Genomic DNA, 25,920 nt, shown 5'->3' with positions numbered 1-25,920 from the left:
CCTTGTCCCCGTTCCACCCTCCTGAGACATGCAGATATCTTAATTTCCTGGCAACACCTGGGGATCCCCAAGCTGGGCAGACCTGCCCCTGCCTCAGCACCTTATGGAGAGGGATCTGACAAGGAGGGACCCAACCTCCATCACAAGCCTAAGGTCATGACCCCAGGCAAGTGGGGCAGTTGCAGCAGTGACTTGGAGGGTCATGGTGGGCCCCCAGGTAGCAACAGGAGTAGGACACCGTGTCTCTGCTCACCTGTCCCTATTTCCTTCTGTGTCCCTGCCTCTCTGTCTCTGGGCGTCTTTCTCATCCAGGATGTCTGTCCTTATCTGTCTCTCTGTCCCACCCCGACCCCTGACCCACCTCTCTCTCTGCCCCTCACCCCTTCCCTGAGCTTCCTGCCCTCCACGCCAGCCTAGGCACCGGCTAGGCGGCCAGCAGAGGCCTGCGGGGAGCTCACAGGCCAGGAGGCTGCGGGGTGCAGCCATGTAGGGATCAGCCCGATGGAATTGGAGGCAGAGCGGGGGCAGTGCACAAAGGTGCGGGTGGTAGGCAAGCGGGAGCCACACAGTGTTGCCAGGCTGGCACTGGGCGGAGTTAGCCTCGCTGGGCATATCTGACTTCTGCCTGGACACTCGCGACCACGGCCAGCCTGCAGGGTGAGCTCTTACGGGGTGGGAGCACAGGACCCTGAAGTCCTGGGGTTGGGGTTGGCAAAAGGTGACCCCAGAGTCCGAAGTCTAGCGGTGGTGAAGGGGCTCCTCGGTGTCCAAGGTTGAGGGGTGGCAAAGGGGGCTGCAAAGTTCCAGATGCGGGATCGAGGCGCGTAGCACAGTGGTCCCCAAAGTTATAGACTCATGAGGGTGGGGGGGAGCTCGGAGGTGCCTTAACTTCCAGGCTCAGGGTCATGGACTCGTGGAGGTGTTCCAAGTTCCAAACTTACAATAATGGGTGTCGCGGGGCTCCCCGAAGTTCCAGGGTCGATCAGTAGTTGGCTGGTTTGAGTGAGAACCCCGTTCCAGGCTGCATATCAGTCCCCTCAGCCTGTAGCGGGTGAGGTGGGGCCTCACCTCCCTCAGATTTGGGGATACCCAGTCACCAGGCAAGGTCAGCCCACTGGGAGCCCAGCTCAGGCCAGTGGCCTCCTAGCACGTGACTTGGAGGTGAGTAACTTTGCCTGAAAGCCACTAGTCATGGCAGGAGCTGCTGGGCCTCAGTTCAGGGCACCCTGTGTTCCACCCATCTAGGCCCAGCTTGGGACCTGCCTCCAGCCCCAGGCAGAGTGGCACCCCTCCCCCAGGCCAGGGGCTCAAGTTTCATACCTGTGACCAGGACAGCTGCTTATCAAACAGGTGGGAGGCACCTGGGCCCCACTTTTTGAGGGACACCTTGGTTTGAGGTGTGCTAGGCGAATCTGGTGGGAAGTAGCGTCCCCTTAGCCTGGGATTGCAGGCCCTTGAGGGATGTCTCAAGTGGCCATGATGGTGGGGGGTTCATGCCGGGTAGCCAGGGATGCTGAGAGGAGACCTGCTGGCCCCCCAGACCCCTCAGGCTCCACTGCATTGGACTTCCCCTAGAGAGGGTTCTCCTGCTCCACACGTTGTCGGGTTTTCTGAAACAAGGTGGTTGTTGCTGTTAGCTGCCGTTGAGTTGATTCCAACTCATGGCGACCCACGTGTGCCGAGTAGAACTGTGCTCCATAGGGTTTTTAAGGCTGTGGGCTTTTGGAAGTAGATAGCCCGGCCTTACTTCTAAGGTGCCCCTGGGTAGGTTTCAAGTGTCAACCTTTCGGTTAGCTGTCAACAGCTTAACCCTTTGAACCAGAAGTCCTGGCCCCTCTGGCCGCCCCTTGGAGCCAACGCAGCCCTGCTTGACCAATGTCCACAGCCAGGTGAGCACCCCGCTCCCCCCGGCCTGATCCTCGCCTTGCCCCTGGTTTACCACCCCCGCTGAATGACCTCTTCTCCCCAGGGAGCAGCCCATCTTCAGCACCCAGGTCACACAGATTGCCCAGCTAGTAAGTGGAACTGGATCCCTGCCGGCAAGCAAGCCCTTACCACCTCCTGCTTCTACGATGCCACCCGCAACGTCTACCGTGTCGTCAGCATTAGAGGCAGCAAGGCGCAGCAGGGCAAGGGGGTGGGGGTGCCTGGGGTCCCTGCTGTGTGCCCCCAGCCAGGGGTGGCCTGCACCTTCCTGGGCCAAAGCCTTGCCTCCTGAAACAGCTCAGAGCAAGGCCTCCCAGCCCTTCTCCAAAGTGATGCTCGGGGCTGTCCATGATTGTTATTATTGGTCCCTGGAACTTTGCCCCCAAGCCACCATCAACAGCACATCACCCCCAACATGACTGTCACCAAAACTCCCCAGAAGCTTGGGCACTAAGAGGACGGTCGTGCCAACACTGTCTACAGCCTTGACTTTGCCTCTGAGCAGCATCTGACCCAGTTAGGCCTGCAGGGAGGGGCTGGGAGGACAGGATGGGCCTGGGGCCTCTCCTGGGTGATGCAGGCACTTGGGACAGTTCCTCATGGCCATATCACATTGGCCCAGTCTGAAAGCCTTCCAGGTCCCTGGGTGGTGCAGACGGGTTACACCCGAAGAGCCCTGGTGATGCAGTGGTTAAATACTCAGCTGCTAACCGAAATGTCAGCGGTTCAAACCCACCAGGAGCTCTTTGGGAGAAAGACCTGGTGATCTGCTCCCATAAAGATTACAGCCTAGGAAACCCTATGGGGCAGTTCTACTCTGTCCTACAGACACAACTGAAGGCACACAACAACACTAATCAAAAGTTTAGCAGTTTGAACCCACCCAGTGGTGCCTTGGAAGAAACAGCTGTCAATCTGCTTCCGTAAAGATTTGTTGCTGTTGTTAGGTGCCATCTGTTGGTTCTGACTCCAATAGCCCTATATACAAGAGAACACGCTGCCTGGTCCTGCACCGGCCTCACAATCATTGTTATGTTTGAACCTACTGTTGCAGCCACTGTGTCAATCCATCCCATTGAGGGTCTTCCTTTTTTTTTGCTGACTCTCTACCAATCATATACGTCCTTCACCAGGGACTGGTCCCTCCTGATAACATGTCCAAAGTACTTGAGATGAAGTCTCACCATCCTCTCTTCCAAGGAATGCTCTGGCTGTATTTCTTCCAAGACGGACTTGTTCGTTCTTTCGGCAGTCCATTCAATATTCTTCGCCAACACCATAATTCAAAGGCCTCAGTTCTTCCTCGGTCTTCCTTATTCATTGTCCAGCCTTTGCATGCATATGAGGCAATTGAAAATACTGTGGCTTGGGCCAGGTGCACCTTCATCCTCAAGGTGACATGTTTGCTTGCTTTTTAACACTTTAAAGAGGTCTTTTGCAGCAGATTTGCTCAATGCAATATGACATTTAATTTCCTGACAACTCCTTCCATTTATGGATAACATTGCAAAGAATGGGAATTCCAGAACACTCAGTTGTGCTCATGAGGAATCTTTACATAGATCAAGAGGCAGTTGTTCCAACAGAACAAGGGGATACTGCATGGTTTAAAGTCAGGAAATCTGTGCGTCAGGGTTGTATTCTTTCACCATACCTATTTAATCTGTATGCTGAGCAAATAATCCAAGAAGCTGCACTATATGAAGAAGAACGGGGCATCAGGATTGGAGGAAGACTCATTAACAACCTGCGTTATGCAGATGACACAACCTTGCTTGCTGAAAGTGAAGAGGACTTGAAGCACTTACTAATGAAGATCAAAGACCACAGTCTTCAGTATGGATTACACCTCAACATAAAGAAAACAAAAATCCTCACAACTGGACCAATGAGCAACATCATGATAAACGGAGAAGAGGCTGAAGTTGTCAAGGATTTCATTTTACTTGGATTCACAGTCAACAGCCATGGAAGCAGCAGTCAAGAAATCAAAAGACGCATTGCATTGGGTAAATCTGCTGCAAAGGACCTCTTTAAAGTGTTGAAGAGCAAAGATGTCACCCTGAAGACTAAGGTGCGCCTGACCCAAGCCATGTGTTTTCAATCACCTGCTATGCATGTGAAAGCTGGACAATGAGTAAGGAAGACCGAAGAAGAACTGACGCCTTTGAATTCTGGTGTTGGTAAAGAATATCGAATATACAATGGACTGCGAAAAGAACAAACAAATCTGTCTTAGAAGAAGTACAGCCAGAATGCTCCTTAGAAGCAAGTATGGCGAGACTGCGTCTTACATACTTTGGACATGTTGTCAGGAGGGATCAGTCCCTAGAGAAGGACATCATGCTTGGCAGAGTACAGGGTCAAAGAAAAAGAGGAAGACCCTCAACGAGGTGGACTCACACAGTGGCTGCAACAATGAGCTCAAACATAACAACGATTGTAAGGACAGCTCAGTACCAGGTAGTATTTTGTTCTATTGTGCATGGGGTCGCTATGAGTCAGAACCGACTCAACGGCACCTCACAACAACAACTGTTTCCATGGGCGCTGGCTGATTGTGGATCCAAGTAAAACGAAATCCTCGACAACCTCAATCTTTTCTCTGTTCATCGTGATGTTGCTCATTGGTCCAGTTGTGAGGATTTTTGTTTTCTTTATGTTGAAGTGCAATCCATACTGAAGGCTGTAGTCTTTGATCTTCATCAGTAAGTGCTTCAAGTCCTCTTCACTTTCAGCAAGCAAGATTGTGTCATTTGCATAACACACGTTGTTAATGAGACTTCCACCAATCCTGACGCAAAATTCTTCATATAGTCCAACTTCTCGGATTATTGCTTAGCATACAGATTGAATAGGTATGGTGAAAGGGTATAACCCCAACCTACACCTGTCTTGCTTTTAAACCATGCAGTATCCTCTTGCTCTGTTCAAATGACTGCATCTTGGTCTATGTACAGGTTCCTCATGAGCACAATTAAGTGTTCTGGAATTCCCATTCTTCTCGATATTATCCATAATTTGTTATGATCCACTCAGTTGAATGCCTTTGCATAGTCGATACAACACAGGTAGACATCTTTCTGGTATTCTCTGCTTTCAGCCAGGATCCTTCTGACATCAGCAACGATATCCCTAGTTCCATGTCCTCTTCTGAATCTGGCTTGAATTTCTGGCAGTTCCCTGTGGATGTACTGCTATGACCACTTTTGAATGATCTTCAGCAAAATTTTACTTGCATGTGATATTAATGATATTGTTCAATAATTTCCACATTTTGTTGGAACGGGCACAAATATGGATCTCTTTCAGTTGGTTGGCCAGATTCCAAATTTCTTGGCAGAGACAAGTGAGCACCTCCAGTCCTGCATTCATTTGTTGAAACATATCCATTAGTATTTTGTCAATTCCTGGAGCTTTGTTTCTCAGCAATGTCTTCAGTGCAGCTTGGGCTTCTTCCTTCAATCCCATTGCTTCACAATCATATGCTACCTGCTAAAATGGCTGAACATCGACCAATTCTTTCTGGTGTAGTGACTTTGTGTATTCCTTTCATCTTCTTTTGGTGCTTCCTGGGTCATCCAATATTTTCCCATGTTGTTGATAGGGTCGCTACGAGTCGGAACCGACTCGACGGCACTGGGTTTGGTTTTGTTAGGTGCTGTGAAGTCGGTTCCGACTCATAGCAACCCTGTGTACAGCAGAACAAAACGCTGCCTGGTCCTGCACCAGCCTCACAATCATTGCTATGCTTGAGCCCATTGTTGCAGCCACTGTGTCAATCCATCTCATTGAGGGTCTTTCTCTTTTTCACTGACCCTCTACTTTCCCAAGTGTGATGTCCTTCTCCGGGGACTGGTCCCTCCTAATAATATGTCCAAAGTATGTGAGATGAAATCTCACCATCCTTGCTTCTGAAGGAGCATTCTGGCTGTACATCTTCCAAGACAGATTTGTTCATTCTTTGGGCAGTCCATGGTATAATCAATATTCTTTGCCAACGCCGTAATTCAAAGGCATCAATTCTTCTTCAGTCTTTGTTATTTGTTGTCTGGCTTTTGCACACATATGAGGCACCTGAAAACACCATGGCTTGGGTCAGGCACACCTTAGCCTTAAAGTGACATCTTTACTTTTTTTTAACACGTTAAAGAGGTCTTTTGCAGCAGATTTGCCCAATGCAATGCATTGTTAATTTCTTGACTGCTGCTTCCATGGACCTTGATTGTAGATCCAAGTAGGATGAAATCCTTGACAACTTTAATCTTTTTTCCGTTTATCATGATGTTGCTTATTGGTCCAGTTGTGAGGATTTTTGTTTTATGTTGAGGTGTAATCCATACTGAAGGCTATATTCTTTTGATTTTCATCAGTAAGTGTTTCAAGTCATCTTCATGATCGCCAAGCAAGGTTGTGTTATCTTCATATCACAAGGTTGTTAATGAGTCTTCCTTCAATCCCGATGCCCCATTCTTCTTCATATACTCCAGCTTCTTGGATTATTTGTACATATTGAATAAGTATGGTGAAAGGATACAACCCTGATACACACCTTTCCTGACTTTAAACTGTGCAGTATCCCCCTTGTTCTGTCTGAACAACTGCCTCTTGATCTATGCAAAGGTTCCTCATGAGCACAATTAAGGGTTCTGGAATTCCCATTCTTCACAATGTTATCCATAGTTTGTTATGATCCACACAGTCGAATGCCTTTGCATAGTCAATAAAGCACAGGTAAACATCCTTCTGGTATTCTCTGCTTTCAGCCAGGATCCATCTGACATCAGCAAGGATATCCCTGGTTCCACGCCCTCTTCTGAATCTGAACTGAACATCTAGCAGTTCTCTGTCGATGTACTGCTGCAACCACTTTTGAATGATCTTCAGCAAAATTTTACTTTTGATATTGCTTGATAATTTCCACATTCTGCTGGATTACCTTTCTTTGGAATAGGCATAAATATGGATCTCTTCCAGTCAGTTGGCCAGGTATCTGTTTTCCAAATTTCTTGCCATAGACAGGTGAGCACTTCCTGCGCTGCATGTGTTTGTTGAAATATCTCAGTTGGTATTCCATCAGTTCCTGAAGCCTTGTTTTTCACCAGTGTCTTCAGTGCAGCTTGGACTACTTCCTTCAGTTCCATCAGTTTGTGATTATATGCTACCTCCTGAAATGGTTGAAGGTTGACCAATTCTTTTTGGTACAGTGACTCTGTGTGTTTCTTCCATCTTCTTTTGATGCTTTTGGGTCATTCAGTATTTTGCCCATAGAATCCTTCAGAATTGCAACTCAAGGCTTGAATTTTTTCTGGAGTTCTCTCAGCTTAAGAAATGCTGAGCGTGCTCTTCCCTTTTGGTTTTTTAACTCCAGGTCTTTGCACGTTTCATTGTAATACTTTATCTTCTCGAACCACCCTTTGAAATCTTCTGTTCAGTTCTTTTACTTCAGCATTTCTTCCATTTGCTTTAGCTATTCTACATTGAAGAACAACTTTCAGAGTCTCTTCTGACATCCATTTTGGTCTTTTCTTTCTTTCTTTCTTGTCTTTTTAGTGACTGTTTGCTTTCTTCACGTATGATGTCCTTGATTTCATCCCACAATTCATCTGCTCATCGGCCATTAGTGTTCAATGCATCAAATCTATTCTTGAGATGGTCTCCAAATCAAGTGGGTCATATTTTGGCTCTAGCTGTCTTGTTCTAATTTTCTTCAGCTTCAACTTGAACTTGCATAAGGGGAATTGATGACCTGTTCATGATATTGAAGGGCTGAGCCTATGAGCACAGTGGGCAGAGACAGGAGGTCTCAATTCAAGATTTGGCTGGGGGAACAGTTTCCGGAGATGATGAGGTCCAGGTGGTGATTGGGGAGGGGCAAAGGTCACAGGTGTGTGTGTGTTGGGGGAGGGGAGAACGGGGAGGGCAGGACAGGGCGGCCACTTCTGAGCCTATGAGAGTGCTTCCTGTGCTGGGTGGCTTTCCTCTCAGTGACTATCTGCAGCCTCTTTTGGCCCTCAGTTGTCATGTACCCTCCTCAGAGAGGTGTCCCAGCCACCCCATTGCAAACAGGCCCCCCTCCTCTCAGTTTGTGACCATTCGGGAGTGCCACCAAGTTGATGGTCCTGTTCCCCCAGGAGCCTATCCATTTCACTCTGGTGTCCCTAACTCTAAGCACTGTGACCAAGGCCTGGTAAAAGGAGAGGAGGCCAGGGCAGGTGGAGGACCCCTGTAAAAATGGTGTGGGGGCAGCATCTGACCTACTCTAACTTCAGAGGGAAGGAGAATCAAGGTCAACAGCCCAAGGCTGATTCCTATGAGGCAGTCAACCATATCTTCTCTCTCTGCCATCTTTACCAATTCTGACACCATGCATCCCTCCTATGGTACTCTCTGCTTCTCTGCTGGGTTTGATAATTCACTGCAATGGCCATACAGAACTCACAGACCATACTCACAATTATGGGGCTTATTAGGGAAGTAACAGGTTACAATTCAGGCTCAGGAACACTCAGGATATAGTTCTTCCATCAGGACAGCCACTTTTCAGCTGTGCTCGCTGGCACACGTCTCCCTGGCTCCAGGCCTCTGCCCTGCTCAGGCAAGTGTTATGAAACTCTTTTAGCCTCTTCTAGTAAGACCCCAAAGGCAGCCCAGGCACTCAGCTTTCTCACTCTGTGGGCCAGGAAGCCTACCGCCTCGTCTCTTCCCAGACTCTCCTGCCATCACTTCCTGCTGTCTTCAGGGTTATAGCTCGCTCACTGTCTCTTGGTCTTCTGGTTCCAGGAGCCTCTCAGTGCAGGGATCCCGGGTCCAAAGGATGCATTCTCTGCTCCTGGCTGTTCTTCCTTGCTAGTGGTGGGATCCTCTCTCTCCGGCCTCTGGGATGGCTCATCTCAAGTCCAGCAGGATGCCAAAACTGGCCAATCTCTTTGGCGGGCTAAAATTAGCTTATTTGCACAGTCCTGCCCAATCACTTGGCAAGAAAGGCCACACAAATGCGATCCTTCGTACTGCAGCCCCCTCAGACAGAAAGGCACTCATCTACTGGCTAACTCCCCCATTCTGTCACTTCCCTGATTTTGCCCAAGGATGGCTTGAGCGTGGGGTGGTGCAGTGGGAGGACCCTTGAAGGAAGGGGATTGTGCCTAGGTCCCTTTAGGTGTAAATTGCACCATAGGACTACACTCCCAACACTCTCAGTTCCCTGCCAGCTTTCTTTTCTCCACAGCAACCATTACTATTGGAGTAGAAAGTCCACTCCCTCTGACATGTCAAACCCACAAAGACTGTGTCGCCATGCCTGGAACAGCACCTGGCACATAGTAGGTGCTCAGTAAATTTAGGATGTTGAATGAAATGAATGCATGAATGAATCAAAGCTGGACCCTACCTGGTTCTCTTTGGCAAGGATTTTCCTAAATGCCTTCCTGTCCTTGGAAACCTTCATCCTGAAGGGCCTCCCCCCTCAATTCCCACAGCTCGTTTCTCCCACTAGCTGAGGGTGGTCCCTGGGCCCCAGAATGGGGCCAGGCATCCAGGGGACCCCAAGGAAACAAGCAAAGGCGGACCTGGCTCTTCACCACCTCCAGAACTCGGAGAGGAGGGTGCGGCTTGGTAGCAGCCACTGTTCGCAGGCACAAGCACCCTCGGGCGGGCAGGCCAGAGAGTGCGGCTGCAGGAGGGACATTTCCAGGTGGGGTTGGCCCACAGTGGGATGTAGGCCTGGAGAGGGGGCGCCCGTATTCATGGACTCACTCGTTCAATAGTTATTGCACAGCGCTGTCTAGATGTTGGGTCTCCCATAGTGAGCAAGCTCGACAAGGACGTCAGGAAGGGGGCCCTGAGCAAGTAATGACAACCACCGTCAGCGCAGGGACGGAGAATCGAGGTCTGAGGATTGAGAAACAAAGAGTGGAACCGTGAGGATGCGGAGGCTGGAGCTTCGGCCAAACCAAGCAAACGGGCCTTCTTGGTTTTGCAGGGTGACTTGGAAAGCGATTTTGACAACTAAATCCCGGGACGTTTCATTGTTGCAGCCACTGTGTCAATCCACCTCGTTGAAGGTCTTCCTCTTTTCCGCTGACCCTGTACTTTGCCAAGCACGATGCCCTTCTCCAGGGACTGATCCCTCCTGACAACATGTCCAAAGTATGTAACAACGATTGTAAGGATGGCGCAGGACCGGGCAGTGTTTCCTTCTGCTGTGCACAGGGTAGCTATCAGTCGGAGCCGACTCGACGGCACCTAACAACAACAACAACAAAATCCCAGGAAACCGCCATCTGAGGCGTGGAAGCTGGGATTTCCACGCGCCTTCGCCGGACGCGCCAGCCCGGCGGGCCGTCCACCCTGCCCGGGCCCCAGGCTCGCCCCCAGCCGCCTCCGCGCCTGCACGCCACAGACACGCGACGCCTCGCTGCTGGCGTCATCTCCCACGGCCGTCCAGGGAGCCGGCCTGGGTGCCGCCATGATGTGTTACGGCAGCCACAGGCCCTCCCTCTCTCACCGCGCCCCGTCTCTCGGGCTCTCGGGCGTCGCCACGAAGCTTCCCGAAGGCGCGCCGGTCACCCAGAAGCGTTCTCGCTTGGGCCCCGCCCCGTGGGGGGCGAGCAAGCCGCGACGTCACCCCGGCCCGCGGCTCAGCCGGGCGCCGCCATGTTGCGGGGTCCTCGCTGGGACGCGTAGGTATCTTCATAAGATGCCGGCTCAGCGGCGCTCGGCTTTTTCCCCCCAAGATGGCGTCCATGCGGGAGAGCGACACGGGTCTGTGGCTCCACAACAAGCTGGGGGCCACCGACGAGCTGTGGGCGCCGCCCAGCATCGCGTCCCTGCTCACGGCCGCGGTCATCGACAACATCCGTCTCTGCTTCCACGGCCTCTCGTCGGCCGTGAAGCTCAAGCTGCTGCTCGGGACGCTGCACCTCCCGCGCCGCACTGTGGACGAGGTGAGGCGGGCGGCGGGGCCGGGAGGGGGCGAGAGTGCGGGCGCGGGGCTCCGAGGCCCGGGGGGCGAGGGGCGCGGGCCAGGCCAGGGGCTCCGGGGTGCGGGGCTCAGGGCGGGTCATGGCTGGGGACACGGATCCCAGGCGTCCCATCTCCCTCCAGCCCCAGAGCCGCGGGTCCTCTCTCCCCCACCCTCAGCCCCACTTTGGTACTCACCTACCCCGTCCCCCGGCTTCATGCCCTTCTGACTCTCACCCTCAGCCTCCCCGACCCTTACCCACCCCGGGCCTTCGCCCACCCCTGACCCTCACCCCCTGTGACCCTCCCCCACTCTCGGACCCTCCCCACCCGACCTCACCCACCCCCGGACCCTCCCCCTCCTGACCTCACCCACCCCCGGATTCTCCCCCCACCTCACCCACTCGCGGACCCTCTCCCTCCTGACCTCACCCCACCCCCGGAGTCTCCCCCTCCGGACCTCACCCACCCCCGGACCCTCCCCCTCCTGACCTCACCCACCCCCGGAGTCTCCCGCCCACCTCACCCACTCCCGGACCCTCGCCCTCCTGACCTCACCCACTCCCGGACCCTCTGCCTCCTGATCTCACCCACCGCCGGAGTCTCCCCCCACCTCACCTACCCCCTCACCTACTCCCCTCTGCCCTCACCCACCCCCCCGACTTCACCCATGCCTGGGCCCTCTGACTTCACCCACCCGGACCCTCTCCTCTCCGGGCAAGCCTCCAGAGCATCTACCTGGTGGCAGGAGCTTGTCCCAGCTTCGTGGAGGTCTCGATGACGGATGGACCCAGATTAGGGATCTGTTGGCCGCCCTGGAGAGGGGCACGTCCACGGGCACGGTGGCGACTTCCCCACGAATGCATACAGTGGGTGGCCAAGGCGTGGTGTTAAGAAGAGTGGCTAGCACGTTGAATTCGGGAGAAAAAAAGACTTTTAGGCGGAATGTGAGAAATCCGATCCTGTGTTTAACCCGGTCTGTGACGGCTGACCCCAGGGCAGTGCTGATCTGAGACCTCCGGTTCTCAAGGCACTACTTTTTTTTTCAAAGGCTCTTAGTGTAACTTTTCAAGTTACCATGGATCTTGAATTTGTTATTTTTACCCTACAAAGTATCCAACTGTTTGGATCACTTTGTATTCTTTTTGTTTTTATTCTGCATGCTGATGTTTTTACATCATTCTCCTTAGTGGGTGTGTGAGTTTTTTTCCCCTCCTTAACGTTATATCACTTTCTGTGCAAAATAAACTAAATAGTTTTTCAAAATATTGAAGCACTGTCTTTTCTGAAACATTCCCCAGCTACTGTTGCAGTTATATTTGTCCTTAGTGTTTATCATTGTTTTTTTCATTGTAAAATATAACACGCATACAGAAATACAGAAAACATACTTGTTCAGCTTAAATGAATAATAGCAAGGTGATCCATTCTTGTAATCCCTACACAAGTGAAGAATTAGGACAGTGCTCCATCCTCAGAGTCTTACCCCCTACACACACCCCTATTCCTAAGCACAGCCCTCTCCTTCCAACCCCACCTGCACTTTGGGGTTATCATATATTTGCCTTTCTTTGTAATTTTTCTAACTGTATGCATTCCTAAACAGTAGAGTTTTGAGTTTTGCCTCTTTTTTTTTATGTTAATATTAGGATACCACACTGTACGTATTTTGTATGTGTGATATGTGTGCGTCTGTTTTCTTTGAGACACCTTGATTGAGAATCATCCAGGTTGCTAATGAGTGTGGTTGCATTTTCATTGCTGTATAGTATTCCAGGAAACCCTGGTGGCGTAGTGGTTAAGTGCTGCGGCTGCTAACCAAAGGGTCGGCAGTTCAAATCCTCCAGGCACTCCTTGGAAACACTGTGGGGCAGTTCTACTCTGTCCTGTAGGGTAGCTATGAGTCAGAATCGACTCAAGGGCACTGGGTTTGGTTTTTGGCTTTTTTTTAATAGTATTCCATTGTATGAGCACACAGCATTATCCATTCTTTCGTAGGAAGGCATCTGGGTTGTGTTCCATGTTTCGCTGTTGTGTGTAATGTTTTTATAAGCATTATTGTGTATGTATTCAGCTGCCTCTAAGCATGCATTTTCCTAGAGCATAATACCTTTACTGCAGGAGAAAGATGTGGCAGTCTGCTTCTGGAAGGATTACAGCCTTAGAAACCATATGACACGGTTCACCTCTATCCTACAGGGTCCTACAGGGTCGCTATGAGTCAGAATTGACTCAATGGCAACAGTTTGTTCTTTGGATAATGTTGTTAGGTACCGTCGAGTCGGTTCTGACTCATAGTGACCCTATGCACGGCAGAACGAAACACTGCCGGTCCTGACCCATCCTTAAAATCGTTGTGATGCTTGAGCTCATTTTGCAGCCACTGTGTCAATCCACCTCGTTGACGGTCTTCCTCTTTTCCGCTGACCTAAGCATGATATCCTTCTCCAGGGACTGATCCCTCTTGACAACATGTCCAGAATATGTAAGACACAGTCTCGCCATCCTTGCCTCTAAGGAGCATTCTGGTTGTACTTCTTCTAAGGCAGATTTGTTCGTTCTTTTGAAGCAGTCCATGGCATATTCAACATTCTTCGCCAACACCACTATTCAAAGGCATCAATTCTTCTTCGGTCTTCCTTATTCATTGTCCAGCTTTCACATGCATATGATGCGATTGAAAATACCATGGCTTGGGTCAGGCGCACCTTGGTCCTCAGGGTGACATCTTTGTTCTTCAACACTTTGAAGAGGTCCTTTGCAGCAGATTTGCCCAATGCAATGTGTCTTTTGATTTCTTGACTGCTGCTTCCATGGCTGTTGATTGTGGATCCAAGTAAAATGAAATCCTTGACAACTTCAATCTTTTCTCTGTTTATCACGATGTTGCTCATGGGTCCAGTTGTGAGGATTTTTGTTTTCTTTATGTTGAGGTGTAATCCATACTGAAGACTGTGGTATTTGATCTTCATTAGTAAGTGGTTCAAGTCCTCTTCGCTTTCAGCAAGCAAGGTTGTGTCATCTGCATAACGCAGGTTGTTAATGAGTCTTCCTCCAATCCTGATGCCCTGTTCTTTTTCGTACAGTCCAGCTTCTCGTATTATTTGTTCAGCATCATACAGATTAAATAGGTATGGTGAAAGAATACAACCCTGACGCACACCTTTCCTGACCTTAAACCATGCAGTGTCCCCTTGTTCTGTTTGAACAACTGCCTCTTGATCTATGTAAAGGTTCCTCATGAGCACAATTAAGTGTTCTGGAATTACCATTCTTCGCAGTGTTATCCATAGTTTGTTATGATCCACACAGTCAAATGCCTTTGCATAATCAATAAAACACAAGTAAACATCCTTCTGGTATTCTCTGCTTTCAGCCAGGATCCATCTGACATCAGCAATGATATCCCTGGTTCCACGTCCTCTTCTGAAACCGGCCTGAATTTCTGGTAGTTCCCTGTCGATATACTGCTGCAGCCGTTTTTGAATGATCTTCAGCAGAATTTTGCTTGCATGTGATATTAATGATATTGTTCTATAATTTCCACATTCGGTTGGATCACCTTTCTTGGGAATAGGCATAAATATGGATCTCTTCCAGTCAGTTGGCCAGGAAGCTGTCTTCCATATATCTTGGCATAGACAAGTGAACACCTCCAGCGCTGCATCTGTTTGTTGAAACATCTCAATTGATATTCCATCAATTCCTGGAGCCTTGTTTTTCGCCAATGCCTTCAGAGCAGCTTGGACTTCTTCCTTTAGTACCATCGGTTCCTGATCATATACCAACTCTTGAAATGGTTGAATATCAACTAATTCTTTTTGGTATAATGACTCTGTGTATTCCTTCCATCTTCTTTTGATGCTTTCTGCGTCGTTTAATATTTTCCCCATGGATTCCTTCACTATTGCAACTCGAGGCTTGAATTTTTTCTTCAGTTCTTTCAGTTTGAGAAACGCCAAGTGTGTTCTTCTCTTTTGGTTTTCCATTTCCAGCTCTTTGCACATGTCATTATAATACTTTACTTTATCTTCTCAAGAGGCCCTTTGAAATCTTCTGTTCAGTTCTTTTACTTCATCAATTCTTCCTTTTGCTTTAGCTGCTGGACTCTCAAGAGCAAGTTTCAGTCTCCTCTGACATCCATCTTGGTCTTTTCTTTCTTTCCTGTCTTTTCAGTGGCCTCTTGCTTTCTTCATGGATGATGTCCTTGATGTCATTCCACAACTCATCTGGTCTGCGATCACTAGTGTTCAATGCGCCAAATCTATTCTTGAGATGGTCTCTAAATTCAGGTGGGATATACTCAAGGTCATATTTTGGCTCTCGTGGACTTGCTCTGATTTTCTTCAGTTTCAGCTTGAACTTGCATATGAGCAATTGATGGTCTGTTCCACAGTCTGTCCCTGGCCTTCTTCTGACTGATGACATTGAGCTTTTCCATCGTCTCTTTCCACAGATGTAGTCAGTTTGATTCCTGTGTGTTCCATCTGGCGAGATCCATATGTATAGTCGCCGTTTATGTTGGTGAAAGAAGGTATTTGCAATGAAGAAGTCATTGGTCTTGCAAAATTCTATCATTTGATCTCCGGCATTCTTTCTGTCAACGAGGCCATATTTTCCAACTACTGATCCTTCTTCTTTGTTTCCAACTTTCGCATGCATCTTGATTGCATGTTCGATCAATTTCAGACTGCAGCAGCTGATAAAAATCTTCTATTTCTTCATCTTTGGCCCTAGTGGTTGGTGCGTAAATTTGAATAATAGTTAATATTAACAGTTCTTCCCTATAGGTGTATGGATATTGTCCAATCACTAACAGCATTGTACTTCAGGATAGATCTTGAAGCATTCTTTTTGACGATGAATGCAACACTATTCCCCTTCAAGTTGTCATTCCCAGCATAGTAGACTATATGATTGTCCAATTCAAAATGGCCAATACCAGTCCATTTCAGCTCACTAATGCCTAGGATATCGATGTTTATGTGTTCCATTTCATTTTTGATGATTTCCAATTTTCCTAGAGATATTAATGATATTCTTCTGTAATTTCCAAAATCCGCATAAATATGGATCTCTTCCAGTCAGTTAGCCAGGAAGCTGTCTTCCGTATTTCTTGGCATAGACGAGTGAGCACCTCCAGTGCTACATCTGCTTGTTCAAACATCTCAGTTGATACTCCATCAATTCCTGGAGCCTTGTTTTTCGCCAATGCCTTCAGAGCAACTTGAACTTCTTTCTTCAGTACCATGGGTTCCTGATCATATGCTATCTCTTGAATTGCTTGAACATCAACTAATTCTTTTTTGGTATAACGACTCTGTGTATTCCTTCCATCTTCTTTTGATGCTTCATGCATTGTTTAATATTTTCCCCATAGAATCCTTCAGTATTGCAACTCGAGGCTGGACTTTTTTGTGAAGTTTTTTTTTCAGCTTGAGAAATGCTGAGAGTGTTCTTCCCTTTTGGTTTTCTATCTATAGCTCTTTGCACATGTCATTATAATACTTTGTCTTCTCAAGCCGCCCTTTGAAATCTTCTGTTTCCAACTTTCGCGTTCCAATCACCAGTAATTATCAGTGTATTTTGATTGCATGTTCAATCAGTTTCAGAGGTATTCAAGGTCTTCTTACCTGGAGTTGGCAGTTTGAACCCATCCAGCAGCACCTTGGAAGAAAGGCCTGGTGGTCTGCTTCTGTAAAGATCATAGCAAAGAAAACCCTATAGAGCAGTTATGCTCTGTAATACATGGGGTAGCCATGAGTGGGAATCAACTCAAAGGCAACAGGTAAGGATTATGCCAAATCGAGTTTCAGGGTGGTTGTACCAATTTATACTCCTCACCAAAATTTTCCAGTCCTGTGGCTGTATTGCTTGGTGGCCTGCATGTGTATCTGCCATATTACTAGAAGGGTTGAGCGTCTTTTCATGTGTTAATTCACTGTTTGTTTTTTTTTGTGAATTGTCTGTTCAAATTCGTTGCCATTTTCCTCCTGATTGTCTTTTTGCGTTGTTTTGTAGGGGTGTTTTTGTGTTAATAAATGCTGGATACCAGTGTTGTCAGCTGTATATGTTACAGCTATCTTCCAGTGTAGCTTGACTTAACTTTCTTCATGGAATTTTTGGATGAACAGTTCTTAGTTTTAATATGGACAGATGTATTCATCTTTTCCCTTATGATTGGTTCCATTTGTGTCTTGCTTGGGAAATGCTTCCCTAGGCCAAGGCCAGGAAGACACTATCCTGTGCTATCTTGTGAAAGCTATACACCTACTTCTCTCTTATTGACTATCTTGTTATCTGACATTTCACATTTACAACAATAGTGAAAATCTGCTGCCAATTTTGCGCATTAACAACGTTGTTTGGCAGTAACGAACACTGAGGTACAAGGTGAAAGTAACGTTGGCTGTGATGGCTAAGGTTATATATCAGCGTGGCTAGGCCATGATTCTCAGTGGTTTGGTAATTATGTAATGATGTAATTTGGCAGTTGTGTAATGATGTAGTCATCCTCCATCTTGTGATCTGTTGTGGTCATCTTCCATGTTCATATAATGGTGATTTTCGCATAACCTTGTGATGGTTGAGGTTACATGTCAACTTGGCTGGGCCACGATTCTCATTGGTTTGACCGTTGTGATGTAGTTTGGCAGTTGTATAATGATGTGATCACTTCCATGATGAGATTTAATATAATGTGATCACCTCCATATGCTGTGAGTGGCCAGTCAGTTGAAGGGGAGTTTCATTGGGGGTGTGGCCTGCATCCAATATAGATGGACTTTCTGGCAAGGCTCATGTGTTTTTGCTTGCTCTGGATTCTGCAGCTGGCTTCTGTTCATCTGACCTCCAGTTCTTGGGACTGGAGCTAGCAGCTTACCTACTGTCTTGCCTGCTGATCTTGGGATTCATCTATCTTCACATAATGTGAACCAGAGCCTTGCTGTCTGACTTGCTGATCTTGGGTTCACCAGCCCCTGCGGTTACCTGAATCAGAAGAAGCCTCCATCCTGACTCACGGACTTGGGACGTTCCAGCCTGTATAACCTCATGAGCTGTTTCCTTGATATAAACCTCTCTCTCTACATATATTTATACACTTTACTGGTTTTGGTTCTCTGGAGCACCCAGCCTAAGACAGACTTGGTCTTTGGAACCTAACCATGTTGATAAGAGAGGAGTAGGTGTATAGCTTTGCTCTTGATATTTGAATCTTTAGTCTTCCTGGAGTTGATATTTGTATGAAGTTGGAAGTCCAGTCTGAGTATTTTCCACATGGATACCCAGTAATTCCAGCACCACTTGCTGAAAAGACTGTCTTTTCCCATTGATCTGCACCGCCACTCCTGCCCTGGTGTTTCTGGGCTCGGCTCTGTTGTCTTGTCCTTTTATCGTGTATCCCTGTGGTAATGACACGCTAAGTCAGTTACTGCCACTTTCTAATGGGCCGTGATAGCTAATAGAGCAAGTCTTCTCCTTTTGTTCTTCTTAAGGAGCAGTTTTTGGTTATTCCTGGCCCTTTGTACCTTCGTACATATTTTATATTCTTCCTCACAGATTACACTGCCTGTTGGGATTCTGATTAAAACTGAGTTGATTTTATAGTTGATTCTGGAGTGAAATTACCTCAATAATGTTGACTCTTTCAAGTTGTGAATATAAGCATGTCTCTCTATTCGGTCTTCTTTAATATCCTTGATGACATGCTATGATTTTCTCTATAGAGGCTTTCCATCTTTTGTTAGACATATGCCTTAAAAAAAAGAAAAAAAGTCAAGTCCACTCTGACTCAGTGACCCCGTGTGTGTCCCAGTGGAACTGGCACCACAGGGTTCTCAGTGGCCGTGACCTTTCAGAAGTAGGTCGCCAAGCCTTTCTTCCAAGGTGCTTCCGGGTGGATTTGAATCACCAGCCTTTTGGTCAGTAGCTGAGCACTTAACCCTTTGCACCACCCAAATATACACCTAAGTTCTTCATAGCTTTCCACGCTGTTGTAAATGGTATCTGTTAAAGTTTTATTTTCTGTTTGTTGCTGGTATATAGAAACCTAGGTGATTATTAGATAAGTTTGTGAATAACATCTGTGCTAAAATCATACTAACTGTAATAATCTTTCTGTAGACTCTTATTTTTCTTGTGCATAATTATTTTGTTTCTAGTGTTTATACCTTTTACCGTTTGTTTCCTTTCCTCACCTTCCTGCTCTCACTAGCCGCTTCCAGTAAACCGTCAAACAGAGGGATGAAAGGTGCCCTGTCTTGTTTCCAATCACACAGGGAGACCTTTGAATGTTCATTCAACAAGTATTGTGTTTCTTATAGACTTTCTGAAGATGCTCGTTAACTGGTTCAGGAGGGTCTCTTCTATTCCTAAAAAGGTGTTTTTTATTTTTTTGTTTTTCAAATCTTTTAATCGTGATTTTTTTTTAACAGCTTTAGGAAACCCTGGTGGCGTAGTGGTTAAGGGCTACGGCTGCTAACCGAGAGGCCGGCAGTCCAAATCCGCCGGGCGCTCCCTGGGAACCCTATGGGGCAGCTCTACTCTGTCCTGCAGGGTCGCTGTGGGTCGGAATTGCCTCGACGGCAGTGGGTCTTTGATGTTGGTTACTGAAGCATGTCAGCTACCGTACAGTTCACTCATTGAGAATGTGCGATTTATGGGCCTTAATAGATTCGCAGGGCTGTGCCACCACCACCCCGGTCAACTTCAGGGCGTTTCCGTTACCCTGCACCCACTGGCGTTCTTGTTGTTAGTTGCCGTGGACTCGGCTCCGTCTCTCGGTAACCTGAACGTATGACACAATGAAGCGTTGCCTGGCCCTGTGCCACCTTATGTGCAAGGCCATTGTTGTGGCTATTTTTTGCCAGCCCATCTAACTGAAGGTTTCCCTTGTTCTCACTGGCCCCTTACTTTACCAAACATGATGTCGTTTTCTAGCATTCAGTCTTTCCTGATAACTTGTCCAAAGTAAGCAAACCAAAGTCTCACAATCCTTGCTTCTAAGGAGAATTCTGGTTGTATTTCTTCTAAGACCGACGTGTTCCTTCCTCTGGAAGCTCATGGAATAGTCTACCGTACTTCTCCAACACCGTAATTCAAACGCATCAATTCTTCTCTTGTATTCCTTTTTTATTTTCTAGCTTTTGCATGCATGTGAGGCGATTGAAAATACCATGGCTTGGAACTCTTCAGACAGGGATTGGACTGGACTGTAAGACAGAAAATGATACTAGTGAGGAGTGAGCTTCTTGGCTCATGTAGACACATGAGACTATGTGGGCAGCTCCTGCCTGGAGGGGAGATGAGAGGGCAGAGGGGGACAGAAGCTGGCTGAATGGACACGGAAATACGGGGAGGGGAGGAGGAGTGTGCTGTCTCGTTAGGGGCAGAGCAGCTAGGAGTACATTGCAAGGCGTGTATAAAGTTTTGTATGAGAGAGACGGACTTGATTTGTAAACTTTCACTTGAAGCACAATAAAAAATTAAAAAATAAAAAATAACTTGGCTTCGGTGAGGTGCACCATAGTCATCACAGTGACATCCTTGCTTTTTAACACTTTGAAGAGGTCTTTTGCAGCAGATTTATCCAGTGCAATATGTCATTTGATTTCTTGACTGCTGCTTGCATGGGTGTTGATTGTAGATCCAAGTAAAATGAAATCCTTGATTATTTCAGTCTTTTCTCCATTTATCATAATATTGATTATTGATCCAGTTGTGAGGAGTTTTGTTTTCTTTATGCTGAGGTACAATCCATATTGAAGGCTGTAGTCTTTGATCTTCATCAGTAAGTGCTTCAAGTCCTCTTTACTTTCAGCAGGCAAGGTTGTGTCATTTGCATATTGCAGGTTGTTAATGAGTTTTTCTCCAATCCTGATGTCCCATTCTTCTTCTTCGTATAGTCCAGCTTCTCAGATTATTCGCTCAGCATACAAATTGAATAAGTACGGTGAAAAGATACAACCCTGATGAACACCTTTCTTGACCTTATACCACGCAGTATTCTCTTGTTCTGTTCAAATAACTGCCTCTTGGTCTGTGTACAGGTTCTGCATGAGCACAATGAACTGTTCTGGAATTCCCATCCTTTGTAATTTTATCCATATTTATTATGATCCACACAGTCAAATGCCTTTGCATAGTCAGTAGAACATAGGTAAATATCTTTCTGGTATCTTCTGCTTTCAGCCAAGATCCATTTGACATCAGCAATGATACCCTTGTTCCACGTCCTTTTCTGAGTCCACCTTGAATTTCTGGCAGTTCCTTATGAATGTACTGCTGTAAACCCTTTTAATGTCCTTAAGCAAAATTTTATTTGTGTGAGATGTTTTTCAGTAATTTTTGCATTCTATATTGGATCACCTTTCTTTGGAAAAGAGCACAGATATGAATCTCTTCCAGCCAGTTGGCCAGGTAACTGTCTTCCAAATTTCTTGACATAGACGAGTGAGCACCTCTAGCACTGCATTCATTTATTGAAACACCTCAACTGGTATTCCGTCAATTCCTGGAGTCTTGTTTTTCATTAATTCTTTCCGTGCAGCTTTGACTTCTTCCATTGGTTCTTGATCATATGTTACCTCCTGCAATGGTCGAGCAATTCTTTTTGCTACAGTGACTCTATTCCTTCCATCTTCTTGTGATGCTTCCTGCCTCATTCAATATTTTCCCTATAGAATCCTTCAGTATTGCAACTTGAGGCTTGATTTTTTTTCTTCAGTTCTTTCAGCTTGAGAAGTAAATGCCTAGCTTGTTATTCCCTTTGGTTTTCTAACTCCAGGTCTTGGCACATTTCATTATAATACTTTTCTTTGTTTTCTGAAGCCGCCCTTTGAAATCTTCTGTTGAGCTCTTTTACTTCATCATTTCTTCCATTTGTTTTTGCTTCTCTGTGTTCAAGTTTCGGAGTCTTTTATGACATCCATTTTGGCCTTGGCTTTCTTTCCTGTCTTTATAATGACCTTTTGCTTTCTTTGTGTATGATGTCCTTAATGTCATTCCACAACTTGCCTTCGGTCATTAGTGTTCATTGCGTCAAATCTATTCTTAAGATGGTCTCTAAATTCAGGTGGGATTTACTCAAGGTCGTACTTTGGCTCTGGTGGATTTAGTCTAATTTTTTTCGGCTTTGACTTGAACTTGCATATAAGCAAATTGATGGTTTGTTACAGAGTCGGCCCCGGCCTTGTTTTTGCTGATGATATTGAGCTTTTCCGTCGTCTCTTTCCGCAGATACAGTCGATTTGATTCCTGTGTGTTCCACCTGGCGAGGTCCATGTGTATAGTGGCCGTTTATGTTAGTGAAAGAAGGTATTTGCAATGAAGAAGTTGTTGATCTTCCAAAATCCTATCATTTGAACTCCGGCATTGTTTCTATCACCAAGGGCATGTTTTCCAACTACCGATCCTTCTTCCTCATTTCCAACTTGTGCATTCCAGTCACCAATACTTATCAATGCATCCTGATTGCGTGTTTGATCAATTTCAGACTGCAGAACTTGGTAAAAATCTTCAATTTCCTCATCTTTGGCATTAGTGGTTGGTACACAAATTTAAATAATAGTCGTATTAACTGGTCTTCCTTGTAGGCATTTGGATGTTATCCTATCACTGACAGCGTTGTACTTCAGGACAGATCTTGAAATGCTCTTTTTGATGAAGAACGCAATGCCATTCCTCTTCAATTTGTCATACCCAGCATGGTAGACCACGTGATTTTCCTATTCAAAATATCCAATACCAGTCCGTTTCAGCTCACTCATACCAGAGCCTAGAATAGTGATCATATGTGTTCCATTTCATTTTTGACGACTTCCAATTTTCCTAGTTCATACTTCGTACATTTCTCATACCTATCGGTAATGGATGTTTGCAGCTGTTTTTTCTCATTTTGGAGTTGTGCCACACCAGCAAACGAAGGTCCAAAAGCTTGACTCCATCCACGTCATTAAGATCGACCCTACTTTGGGGAGGCAGCTCTTCTCCAGTTGTATCTTGAGTGCCTTCCAACCTGAGGGCTCGTCTTCCGGCACCACACCAGTGTTCCACTGCTGTCCGTAGGGTTTTCACTGGCTGATTTTTTCAGAAGTTGACCGCCAGGTCCTTCTTCCTAGTGTGTCTTAGTCTGGAAGCTTTGCTGAAACCTGTCCACCATGGGTGACCCTGCTGGTAGAGTAAAACATTGATGGCATAGCTGTCAGCATCACAGCAACACGCGAGCCACCGCAGCACAACGAACTGACAGAGGCCAGGGGCCCTTCTCCATTGGACACATCGAAACTCAACTTAGACATTTTACATCCTTGCATTTTATATAGGAATTTTGGCTCTATGTCCGTGGAGATCTATAGTTTCACTTTCTTGGGATGTCTTTGTCAAATTTTGGTCTTGAGGTTATGCTAACCCTTGTACAAGGAGCTGTATGTTTTTCTTTGAAGAGTGTGCTTAGTAATGGGGCTGTGTCTTCCTATATTTTCGGTAGAACTTGACAATGAAGCCATCTGGGCCTGGGGACTTCCTTGTGGGGAGATGTTTGAGTATTGACTTTCAGTTTTATATTCTTCGTAAATAAGTTTTAATGTTACAGTTTTTAAAATACAAGTGTGTATTCAAACCAAGGTAGTGGATTAAGAGTTTTAGGCTGAAGGAGCCAAATATTCTGCACTCCTGAAAAGTCTGAAGTTGGTTTCCCATCCTGGCAGACTTCTTCACGTTGCACTTCGCTGCCACAAACTACATGGTGTCCATTTTCTTGAGTGTTGAATTATTAAAGATTTGAGTTAGGAAACAAAACATTTTGTGTCTCTGTATTTAAAAATAAGCCCGTCGTGACAGAGGCCTGTTTATCCGTCCTGGTGCGGAAGTGTCTTCGGGGAAGACGCAAGCCAAGGCCATCGACTCCATGTGTTGTTCTCTAACAGATTCTGTGGTGACGCGCGGTCTGGGTCCAGGTGTAGAAGACTCACCCAGTGGCCCCAGTGTGTGCCGAGGACGCTGCCCTCACCTCTTGCTCCGTGCTCTGTGCTCAGATCCAGCCTGGCCCTCTCTGTGGTTGCCACTGCACCACGGCTCTCACTTCCGTGCTCTGCTTAGTCTTTATATATATTTCCCATCCTTTTAGATAGGAACATTCTGTATCCTTAGTTTATAATATTACTTCTGTCAAACAGAATGTAGTTGTTTTTGTTTTTGTTTTTTTAATCCTGTCTGGCACTGTCTTTTAATTAGAGTGTTAAGTCCATTGATGTTTGATATAATTGTTCCATTTGGATTCATATATGTCATCTTATTTTGTATTTTCTCTTGGTCCTGCTCTTTTTGGGTTTTTCCTCCTTTCTTCTTTTAGATTGCATAGCTTCATGTTCTCTCCCCTCCCCATCGCTTTTTATTATTTTTGATGTTTTCATTAGAAATTATAATGTTTTCAGTTGCCATTGAGTCAGCTCCAGCTCACGACAACCTTATGTACAACAGAACGAGACGTTGCCTGGTCCTGTGCCGTCTTCGTGATCGCTAGTACGTTTGTGTCCATTGTTGGGGCTATTGTGTCAACCCATCTCATTGAGGGTTTCGTTCATCTTCTCTGATCCTCAGCTCTACCAACCATGATGTCATTTTCTAGCAGTTGATCTTCCCTGATGAAGAAAGTATAATATGTATACTTAATTTATCGAAGTCTAAAGTCAGTCAATGCCCTCAGCCCCTCTCAGACATGATGGTGACCTTGGTATACTTTAACTCCATTTACTTTCATCCTGACTTTAAGATGCAGGACAATAGCATAAACAGTCTATATCCTAGCCCCCGTGGTACACCCTCGTTCTTTGTCTAGATTTACCCCGTTTGCCACTTTTTATGTCTGTGTTCCTCTGGCTTCCCAGCCTGCCTTCAGTGGATACGGATGTCCTCTGGTGATGAACCCTTACCAGATGTTGTTTATATGAAAATGTCTACATTTCACCTTCATTCTTGCAAGATATTTTTGCTAGTTATAGAATTTTTAGGACAAAAACTACTTTCTCCAGCCTGCTGAAGATTCTATCCCACCATCTTCTGGCTTCCATTGATACTGTTCGGAAATTAGCTATCAGACTTGCTGTTACTCTCTACCTTTTTTCTCTGAGTGCTTCTAATATTGAGAAAGTACAAACTAGCTTGGACAGTAGGATTTTGCCCTGCCAATCATCAGCACAGAGTAACAGACAGGTACAGCCAGCTGCAGTCACCAGGAAACAGCGTTGCTCCCAGGGGTACACTGCAGCTGGGAAGTTCTATCGCATCCGCCTTCTTTTAGTCACTGTGGCTGTCTTCTTCACTGAGAAACTTTGTTTTCTGAAATCATGGACTCTTAGAAACTTCGCTGCTCAAAATTTTATCAGTAAGAACGAAATATCCCACTTAGAGGACCTAAGATGCTTTACACAGAGAAGCAGCCTCGATGTCCAACCCAGTTGCAGAGCAGCAGATAAGAGGTGTCTAAGTACAGTGTCATTGAGGTCAACTCCACTTTGAGGAGGCAGCTCTTCCCCAATCATCTTTTGAGTGCCTTCCAACCTGGGGGGTTCATCTTCCAGCACTATATCAGACAATGTTCTGCTGCTATTCATAAGGTTTTCACTGGCTAATGCTTTTCAGAAGTAGACTGCTGGGTCCTTCTTCCCAGTCGGTCTTAGTCTGGAAGCTCAGCTGAAACTTGTCCTCCATGGGTGACCCTGCTGGTATCTGAATACCGGTGGTATAGCTTCCAGCATCACAGCAACACGCAAACCCCCACAGTATGACAAACTGACCGACAAAAATCCTCACAACTGGACCAATGAGCAACATCATGATAAATGGAGAAAAGATTGAAGTTGTCAAGGATTTCATTTTACTTGGATCCACAATCAACAGCCATGGAAGCAGCAGTCAAGAAATCAAAAGACGCATTGCACTGGGTAAAACTGCTGTAAAGGACCTCTTCAAAGTGTTGAAGAGCAAAGATGTCACCTTGAAGACTAAGGTGCGCCTGACCCAAGCCACGGTATT

At 46.5% G+C, this 25,920-nt stretch overlaps 1 protein-coding gene across 1 annotated transcript in view; it reads left to right on the top strand.

Annotated features, from left to right (window-relative positions):
- Positions 1–10,567: 10,567 nt before the first annotated feature.
- Positions 10,568–25,920, top strand: part of NELFA (negative elongation factor complex member A) — a 30,327-nt gene continuing 14,974 nt past the window's right edge. Inside the window, exon 1 of the mRNA XM_010591349.3 lies at positions 10,568–10,871. Coding sequence (XP_010589651.2) covers positions 10,662–10,871 — 210 coding nt within the window. The 5' untranslated portion in view covers positions 10,568–10,661. The remainder of the gene's footprint in view (positions 10,872–25,920) is intronic.

Source organism: Loxodonta africana, chromosome 5 (genome assembly GCF_030014295.1).
Source record: "Loxodonta africana isolate mLoxAfr1 chromosome 5, mLoxAfr1.hap2, whole genome shotgun sequence".
NCBI classification, from domain to species: domain Eukaryota; kingdom Metazoa; phylum Chordata; class Mammalia; order Proboscidea; family Elephantidae; genus Loxodonta; species Loxodonta africana.
Note: the sequence above shows the minus strand (reverse complement) of the source record. Positions and strands in the feature narration are given on the sequence as shown.